The sequence below is a fragment of the Schistosoma mansoni genome (genome assembly GCF_000237925.1).
Source record: "Schistosoma mansoni, WGS project CABG00000000 data, supercontig 0377, strain Puerto Rico, whole genome shotgun sequence".
NCBI lineage: Eukaryota > Metazoa > Platyhelminthes > Trematoda > Strigeidida > Schistosomatidae > Schistosoma > Schistosoma mansoni.
The window spans coordinates 24,344-34,959 of record NW_017386220.1 but is presented as its reverse complement, the minus strand read 5'-3'; the positions used below and the strand labels follow the sequence as shown (position 1 = coordinate 34,959).

Sequence of the window (10,616 nt, the reverse complement as noted above, 5' to 3'; positions counted from 1 at the left end):
GTTGCCCCCTGTTAGCTTCTTATGAACTTCACACATGAGCATCAGATCAGCTCAGCACACCGAGCATACTTCTCAGATATTTAAAGATTTGGATATCCTCACAAGATTTTTAATCAGTCTGCCATTGGATTGTTCAAAAATTGTACATGTTCACAGAATCCTGTTCTTGTTCGAATCTCGCGAGCCGGGATCGTGGATGCGCACTGCTGAGGAGTACCACAATAGGACGAGTCGGTCGTCCAGTGCTTCCAGGTTTTCCATGGTGGTCTAGCTTCAATTGACTCATGATCTCAACTCTATTAAATATTTGTATAATAATATCCTAATCTATGTTTAGAAGACATAATACACATTTGTATCATTTATACAATCACAAGTCAACAGTCACATGACAGTTCATGGATTTTGGTAATCAGCGTTACCTTATTGTTTGGGTAGTTTTAAATTTATCACAACTAGAGATATATCACTTCTACCCAAGAAAAAATTAACTGAAGATTGCCAATTCACATATGATAACAAAATACTGAAGTTAGTATATGTGTAGTATGTTGATAAAAACACAGAGTTATGTCACTTAAGTAGAATGATGTCAGTCAGTCAGTCACAACGTAGAACTTCGTACGTACGTACATCAGTTCGAGTTGCCATACCACATTAACACAGAGATGCAGTTGTCGATTCAAATCCTATAGTGGTAGAAGTAGTAAGAGTTTAAGCACTAATCAGAAAGACTAGGGTTTGAAGATGTTATTCAAGGAGTATAACCTAGTGAAATAAATTTGGAAATAGAAAAAAGATACGGACATGAAGAATTCAGAAGATTAGAATTTGGGAGAATAATGTGTTAATATGTTGTTTTATTTTATGAACAGTCGAGTTTGGAAAACAAAGTACAATACCCAGATCATTATTAGTTTGTCACCAAAAACCTGTATTCAAGACATTGTGAACAAACAGGTAGAGAAAGTCCAGCAATTTAACAATTTAATCAATATTCATTTTAAGCTTCAAAAAAGAGAAAGAATAAACAATTGGAATTTCATGGAGTAACTAAGATTTAACTTGAAGAAAAATGTCGATCAAATGATGAAGAATTATGAACAGTGTTCTTTGATACTTCAAGACAATAGATCCAAGATTGTACATAGGATTTAACAGATTGAGTGCTTCTAGATATACTACATGATGCCGTAAAAGCCAATTATGTATTGTCTCAACGTCAAGGTTTAGGTGAGATGTTACGGAAGTATTCATTTGAGGAAAGTAGATCATGCCCCGATCAACGGCCCATCGCCTACGTGTCGTTATTCAGGTCAAAGAGGGTGAACAAGTAAATACCTATGGATTATGTACATTAAAATTGAGTTTGACAATGTTCGGATGGCTCCCAGAACACATAACAAAGCCTCCGGAGGCTTTAAAGGAGCCAAAGCGATTCCATACAATAACAAAAAATAGAACTCTTTAGAATATCAACGCAGGATGCTCTGATTGGAAAATTGCATAAACTTCCGAATTGTGAATTAGCTGGATTATAATGATGTTATAGCCTACACCAGAAACTATAAATATACCTGTTTTTCTGTACATTTTCGACGCTTACTCAATAAACCGTCCTCTCGCTTTCTTCTATCTTTTCGATTTGTGAATGTGGATTCTACGCGTCCCAGTGCCGAAGTCATACACCTTATTAGCTGTAATCAAGTAGAGGACTTAACACGCAAGTGAATCTTTCTATTCATATAGTTTTCTCACGTCCACAGTTGACGTGGTACATCATAGAAAGTGCATATTATGATCAAATCGTAAAGCAAAATACGAAATGATTATACAACTAACCAATTTCATGGACTGCATTTTCGCATCAATTTTGTAAGTGGATTTTTCAAAGAGATACACCAGTAGAATTGATGCAGAAACCCTCTTGCGATTTGGTTGGACATAAAACCTTACATTAGTCCAGTAAGTAAATAATAGCAATGGCTTAGTAGTTAAGATGTTCGACTTTCAACCCATAAGTTCTCAGTTCAAATCCCACCCCACCTATTCCCGTTGGCGCAGCCGGTTAGTATCATTAACCCTTACACCTGGAATGTGGCTTATACACAAGTACTCAGGAAATAATTTAATTTGAGTATAGCAGTAAAAACAAGGTGTTTAGGAATAGGTCTTGGAAAATTACTTATTATGTTGTGCTTATGATAAATATACTTCCATGATAACGTTTTGCTATGTCATGAATTACTGTTGGATTTGTCATTTAATTTGATTAGGACCATACTCGGTCATACATAATAGCTGGTGTGATAGGCAGCTGTAACTTTCAATATCTAAATTGAAACCTAGTAACGGCAGCTGTGCTTCTGATGAGAAAGCATCTAACTGGTAAAATGAGAATCATTAATGACTTGAATATCACTACATTCACTCACAATGCCAGTATAAAATGTATTGGATAAAAAAGCCATAGACTTACCAAAAGAAGATCTCTACACTCGGGTCTTTGATTTGGATCTTTCTGTAGAGTACGCCCCAAGAACGTTTTGAATTTAGAAGACCTAAAATAAATTATAATCAAACAAAAAACAATTTTACGGGAGGGTTGGTAATACTCACCACTTAGCTAAATGAAATTAGATGAAAGAGGGTACAGTGGAAAAATACAGTCATAGAAGCTTTTAAAAAGAAGTTATAAAAATTAGGTATGAGACAGTAATTTATTTGTTAAGCTATAAAGTTAACTGACCAATCAAGTACAAATTCATGCACTCGATGTTAAGGTACACTTCAAACGTATTTAGTGGAGAGGGTTTTGAACCTATAACCTAACGGTCGAAAGTCAAGTATTTTAATCAAAAAGCTACAGAAAAAACAGACTAGTGTTCCAATTATTGAGTTATAGACTTAAATCTTTCTGCATTTACTTTGATCCAAGCAGCAACATTTTATTTATTTATTTGAACACATAAATATTGGTACAAAGGGGCACCCAATACATATGCACTGCGCAAATTTCATTCGATTTGTGTGAGGGATGTGATACTGCCCAGATGCCCAAACTGAACCAGGTGGTTTTCTTACGGAGCCACACCCGGAGACTTCGACCTAAAGATCTGATCCATAAGGCAGTGGAGCATCGTGAGGTGATGCAGTCCCATGGTAACCGGTGACCAACGATTGATTCATACGCCATTTGTTCCATCAGGATACTGGAGCCCATGTGCACCATTCGTTTGGAATTAGGGTTTTTCAACTTCCCTAGTTGGATTTTCCGTGTTCACCAAACTCGTTAAAGCGCCGGATATTCGCTTTTCATCCTCTCAATTTCGTAAACAACATCCCCGCCACGAGAAGGCAGTGAGTGGGACTTCCATGGAAGAGGCTATATACGCGTGGCCATATGAGAGCATTTCGAGAGGGAGAGCGGACTCTCCCCACTCTCAACCATAGCAGGGCATTTGTCTTATTAATCCTTATATATAAGTGTAGCTCCAAACGAAGTAATCGAGTATTTAGCCAGCATATTCCACTATATCAATCAAAAAAATCACCAGGAGTTCATCCAGCACTACATTGTCAAATTTTTAAATCAACGACCAATCCATAAATCAGAGGACATGAAGGAATAACATTGTACGATGAGATAATTAAGCACATCGTAAATGGAATTGTTGGTTTAATATCTCAGAAAAAATATACCCATTACATAAAGTATTCAATTTTATTATTCTTGATGAGAGATGATGCATGCCACATAACTACTAGTTAAAAATATAGTAGTGTATGAATCAATCATTAACAATAATCTTATCATAAGAGTTATGTTAATAAATAAAGAGATAGTAATATTTTTTTCCACAGTTCGTAGTTGAATTAGTACTATGTTGTTTATCAGAAGAACAGATATTTCAAATACATCAATTCATTTGTGATATCGTGAAAACAATTGGTCGAAAGCCCCCAGATGCCCTGGTACGGCCGAGAGTGCGGAGGGGCCACCATACCTATTGAAATGCTCTCACACGGCCACGCGTATATAGCTTCTACCAGAGAAGTCCTACTCATTACCTTCTCGTGGCACTAATGTTGTTTACGAAATTGAGAGGACGAAAAGCGAATGTCCGACGCTTTAACCGGGTTGGTGGACACGGAAAGTCCACCTACGGGAGTTGGGAAACCCTGATCCCAAACCCATGGCGCACATGGACTCCAGTATCCTGAGGAAACAAATGGCATATGAATCAATCATTGGTGATCGGCTATCATGGGACTGCATCTCTTCACGATGCTCCACTGCCTTGTGGATCAGATCTTTAGGCCAAAGTCTCCGGATGTGGCCCTCTAAGAAAACCACCTGCTTCGATCTGGGCACACGGACAGTATAACAGCTCCCACACAAATCAAATGAGATTTGTGCGGCGCATATGTATCTAGTGCTTCCTTGTACCAATATCTGTGTTTAAATAATAATAATTGGTCGAAAACCCTTTGAATTGAAATTTTCTACGATAAAATACGAATTGTACTAAAAAAGAATAATACAACTCAATAACCAAGCGACTGATTCGAACATTACAATGTGAATCATAACATCTAACGATTCGCTTAAACAGAAAGACAAGGCACAAGATTCCATCACATCATAAAATGAAAGTTTATAGCTGGAAAAATATAACTATTTTAAGAAATTACTATCATGTAAAACTCCGCCTGTAGCTCCTCCGGGGGCTACTTCCGGTCCCAAGCCCAGGTAAAGGAGGAGGGTTGGGGATGGGGTTAGCGACCCCATCCCGTAGAAAACCAACTCGCTAAAAAAACGCTAACCAAAAAAAAATATTCAAACCATCATGTATATATATCTGTTATTTACTTCATTGGAATTTGTGATTTTTACCAAAAAGTCTATTAATTAATATATATAAACAAGATAAACATTATGTGAGTGTCTAAAAAGGTAGGTATTATTGACAGTTCATGTATAATCGATATACTGAAACCAATTAGTGAGGTAGATAGTGTCTGACTTGCAAACCAACTAGTCACAGATTTAAATTTTGCTCCACATGTTTTTGTTTAGGTACTCAGTGAGCATCACTAGTCTTCGTCAAACTAAATGTCTGGTTTAAATGTTTATCATTAAAAAACATACTCCAACAATTTTACCCAGAACAAAATGATATGAGGCTTGAATGGGAGGAAATCATTTATTAAATAATTTTATGTAAACGGCTTTGAGCCACTCTGTTTGAGGGTCAGTAATAATACCTGGTTATTCAAAACTGAAGAAATCTAAGAAGGGGTTCAACTTGTGATAAGGGCAGAGTCCACTCTGAGTAACGACTGCATATAAACACAAACAACTAAGCTGTGCTAAACTCTGATTACTATTATCAGTCAGTCAGCTACAAAAGTGGGATGGGGTTCGAGTTAGGTTCTAACCACTGAGTCACTGCTACATTAAAAAATGTACGTAATAAGAACGAAACCAAACACAACTCTGATGCTAAATATTATGATCTGTTCATGCTGCTAAGGGTATGACACCTTATAATGTATGATAAGTGCAGGAATTCTATGGAGAGGAATTTGAAATCTTTGACTTACTATGTATATATGATCTAATTTAGATAACTAACAACTGAAATTTCAGACAGTAAGGTTAATCCATCAAATGAATAATAACTCACCATAAATGTGGTCTAGATAAAGTTGGTGGGTCAGATTTGAGGATTTTCAACAAAACACGTGTTGGATTAGTAGCGTTATGAGGTGGTCTTTTTTGAGCAAGTTCAATTAGAGTTATACCTATACAAATTTAACAGATCTTTATTCAACAAAAAGAAAGGGATATGTTTATCAAAACAAAATTAAATAATTCGTTTTGACAGGTCGATGTGAGTTGTATTGAATGAGAATGGCCAGGAATCCCTAACCGATTTGAATTTTTCACTTGCAACGCTAAATTCTAGACAAATATGTAGTCAGAGGGAGTTTTGTGGAGAATTTAGTATTTTCATATGAAAATTTCATGGGGTCAATTGAAGCTAGACCACCATCTCAGTGGTCTATCGGTTAAGGGCTGCGGCTCGAGAAGGGTAGGTCCTGGGTTCGAATCTCGCGAGTGCGGGATCGTGGATGCGCACTGCTGAGGAGTTCAAGAATAGGACAAAACGGCCGTCCATTGCATCCAGATTTTCGATGGTGGTCTAGCTACCATTGACCGGTGATTTCAGTTATGTTGTCTATAGGAAACTAATAACTTCGTCCAAAGATACAAGTTTAGATTATTTTTTGCTATGGTTGAATTAATGGAGACTAAGCTTCTGTTATATTACAATCTAGATCATTGTTATGAAACTTTGGGTTAAGGTTTGATAACAGTGGGGTTTAAAGTCTTTAATTATCCAAAACTAAGTACATTGTATCATGGTATCCAGTCACCAATTTGATTGAATAATCCTTTTAACGAATCAAGTGAACAATATAAGAATTATATTAGTTAGAGAACATGGGAATATCCTAGCAACTACAAAAGTATTTAGCACTTACGAAGAGATGAACTGGGGATAAGTTTTATATAGTGTTATTCAATTTAGAATAATTAACGTCGTTCATACAACTATAGGCTTCCAAAGTCTAAACAACGTCTCAGTATGCATCGGAACACCAGTACAAGTAAGAAATCTCAGCCTATTACATATATATATATATATATATATATGTTCACAATCTAATATGAAACCCTTTAAGAGTTTATAGCCAAAATAAAACTCAGCACTTTGATACAAAGAAGTTTTTGATAGCAAAAATACTAACTTAACGAAGAGCTTCGTTCTACACAAACTGGTGTCAGTAAGCCCAGATACATCAAAAAATGGGACAGGAGTGCAACACTTTCGGCAATAGCACAATCTTTATCCATGGAAAATGTAGATATAATTAAATGTAAGTTATCACTAAATGAATCACTGACCATGTGGGTATTATTGAAATATAATGCGCTCCATATTATTACCAGGATAACAATATTATCCAGTAGCGTAGAAATTGTTTGTTGTATTTAAAGTTATAAATTGACTCAATAAACTAGAACTAGTCAATATAATAGTGATATATATATACCCTTTAATTCAGCCACATGACATGAATAAGGTAGAGGAAGTCGAATATTTGTGCTAATAAACATGAAAGTGACGATAAACCCTATTAAGTCCGAATTAAACCTTATAATAATATGTACGTTAAAATCAACAGCTGAATCCCCGACAGAATCACATAATTAATAAAGAATAATTACTGACAACAAATCAGTGAAACACACCAAAAGACCATATATCTGCTTTCCAGTTATAAGGTGCATCTTTGAAAGTTTCACAGTTGATAACTTCTGGTGCCATCCAGTAAGGTGTTCCGATGAATGTCGACCGCTTTTGTTTTTCATCCGCTAACTTGGCAGAAACTCCAAAATCAGCTGTTAATCAATAAACAATTTTAGAAAACCTATTGTTACTGGAATTATCTTTAAATTTACTATTTCGAAAATATTTATATTGATGTATCCATAGAAAGACGATTTAAAGCAATGAATATACACAATTCGGTATGTGTTCTGTACAGAACTTGAAATCCGAGGAGACAAAAACAGGAACATAACCGTCCGACAGTATCGTAATTACAATAACACTGTATGGAATTAGTCTTCAAACAGTATATAGCAAAAAAGGAAACAAATCCAGATAGAAACTTTTTACAAGGAGGTTTCGTTTAATACTTTGTCATTATTTATGAGGAAGTTCCAATTATAACTGAAATGCTTATTTTTATTGCTTTTGTGAGTGTGAAACGTCCTTCAAAATGGTTGTTATATGTGGACTACATGTATTTGATCATTATTTTCCGATGTCGAATATGTGCAGATATCTAGCTTATCTCCCTTTACCTGCTTTATATGCAAATAATAATGAACAAACTCATTCAAAATCTTGGACGTGCACTTTTCAAATAGAACTTCGTTGAATGTGCCAAGAACTCACTTAAATAACTTAGATATCATATGAAATCTACATTCATGTTTATATAAATGTCTACAGATTGAATGCTTGCAGCTGTAGAATAAAGCATGCGTTATAAAGAGAACTCATATTAAACATGAGCTAATCAGTTTTCCTGTGCTATTATCAAAATTCTCAGCCCTAAGATACTGGGAAATAAGTCTAACCAATCGGAGAGTCCTCCGGAAGTTTACTGCGTCGACCCCTCGAATAAAAATACTGAAACGTAAATTGTTGACTGCTTAAATATCATTCGATGACTGATACTCCTCCCCATATATGTATGCACGCAAATATTATTATCAGCCTTTGTTTTGTTTTTCTGTGCCCTTATTAAATCTGACTATAAACTGCCTATGTAATTGCTTGCTATTCACTCCTTCGTTCCTTCGCTTGTTTGCCTGTTTACTCGCTCGCTCGTTAACATTCGCTCAGGTGTTGTTAGCTTTCTGACCTGAATTATTCGACAATAAACTGTAGTTGCTGCTATCCTTTGTCTTCTGATTTTATGCACCGTTAAGATTAGAATTATAACGGTTATCGAAGTAAACGATTAACGAATCGCGGCACTACAAAATCACTATATCATCAAACCCCTTACTTATTTTTACTACAAACTTTAAACCGCTGCAAACAAGCTAAGTGTCATCAGAGAAAAGAAGACCTCTAAGTCCGCCTGAAAATAAAATTCAAGTCCACTTAATGATCAAGAAGAAAGATTTACGGTGTTTCTCAATTCTCCGACGTCACTTGATTTTCTGAAATCACTTGAATCCTACAACTTATAGCCAATGAAAATTTTGTTGTTTATTGGTTTCAGAAAAAAATGTCTGTTACTCCACATTTCTTGTTCAAGTTTTAACAAGTAACAAAACTGATAAATATGTGAGGTAGAAAAGACTTGGTATTAGGTGGGAAGAATTTGTATCACAACCTGATTTCCCTAACAAAACATATATATATATATACTGTTTACTTTAGATCTCAATCGTGTGGATTATGACTAACCAAGTTTAACTTCATTACTAAGAGTGAGTAAGATGTTGCCAGCTTTCATGTCTCGGTGGATTATCAGCTTCTCATGCAAGAATTCAAGACCCTGAAGGACTTCTCTGGAGACAAATCTGATCTGAGGCTCAGTCAAAGGTTTTTCAAGAGCCTCCATGATAGAATCCAAAGCTCCACCACCACATAGTTCCAGATAAATCTTTCTAGTAATGTATATGAAGAATAACCTACCCATAATTTGCTTTCATATATGTAAACTTCGTGCAAAGTAAGTATGTTTTTATGCTTAAAATTGGTAAGGATATCTATTTCCAACATAAAATCCTCGAGTTCGTCCTCAGACTCGAAATCAACGCGTTTAAGTGCAGCAAATAAGTCAGTGTTACGTTTGTGAGTCTACAAACAAGTATGAGTAAAATAACATACACACCTTGTACACTTTGCCGAAAGCCCCATCTCCGAGCTCTGAAATAATTTCCCATATATCTGTTGGGTTAACACTCCTTTCTATCGTACTCGAGAAGCTCTTCTTCCCGGATTCCTCAACTGATATAAACTTCTTAAAGAACGATTTTAGCATTTCGGGCTTAAAAACCGCGTAGACCCTTTGGGTCACACAAAAGTGTATACTAGTACATTCAAACAGAATGCTGATATGTCTCAAACTTTCTGTAAATTATCTCCGAGCATCATTCCTCTGAAAAGGTTTACTCATTTCCCCAGTATTTTTGAAGGACAAGGAGTATTATGGTTTTAGACATGGTTCAACAGGGATGTTTGCATCCTTCTCAGTAAAAGAAGGAAACTGTGGGATAGAATTAAGTTACTGGGGACTGATGAGGCAAAACCTCAGTATAAAAAAGCTCGGAATACCTATGCCTCAACGCCCCGTAAGTTTAGAAATCTGTAAGAAGGGAAAATTGTTAAGGAATCCTTAGAATATCCTAAACGCTTGTATTCCTATATAAATCAAAGTTTCGGTTTCAGTTTGGAAAGGACAGGAGGCTTGATGGTCTGTGTTAGTCCTGGCAATGATGGTCTCTCAGCTGATCCAACTTTCTTTTGAAGGAGTCGACGGATGGAGCCTCAACCACGTGCTGAGGTAATGAATTCCACTCGTTGATTATTCGATGGGAAAGTCGGTAGTCAGCTGACAAGTAATTCGTTCGGGGCTTGTGAACTTTTTTGGAGTGTCCTCGTAGATTTTCTGTTTTGGAAGACAAGAAAAATGAGGGCATATCAGGTGCAAATTTGTCATTAAGCAATTTGAAAACTGTAATCAAGTCGCCTCTGATTCTCCTATATGACAGCGGGAATAGGTTTAGCTTGGTCAGTCTAGTACCATACGGGAGCTTCGCTATTCCGGGAATCAGCCCAGTTGCTGTTCTCTGAACCCTTTCCAAGAGTTCACTGTCATTTTCTAGGCAGGGGCTAGCTGCTTGTATGCAGTACTCAAGTTTAGGTCGTACGAACACTGTATACAAAGTCAGAAACGTTTTAGCGTCAAGATGCCTAAAAGCCTGCGTATGGACCATAAGGTCCTAAAACCTTTGG

At 36.3% G+C, this 10,616-nt stretch overlaps 1 protein-coding gene across 1 annotated transcript; it reads right to left on the bottom strand.

The window, feature by feature from the left end:
- Positions 1 to 2,479: 2,479 nt before the first annotated feature.
- Positions 2,480 to 9,642, bottom strand: Smp_150260 (protein kinase; the record flags this gene model as incomplete). The annotated part of the gene is made up of 6 exons (XM_018792316.1): positions 2,480 to 2,561; positions 5,691 to 5,808; positions 7,325 to 7,474; positions 9,063 to 9,261; positions 9,294 to 9,458; positions 9,493 to 9,642. Coding segments are annotated over 6 exons (864 nt in total), but the record flags the coding sequence as incomplete, so codon positions are not given.
- Positions 9,643 to 10,616: the final 974 nt, after the last annotated feature.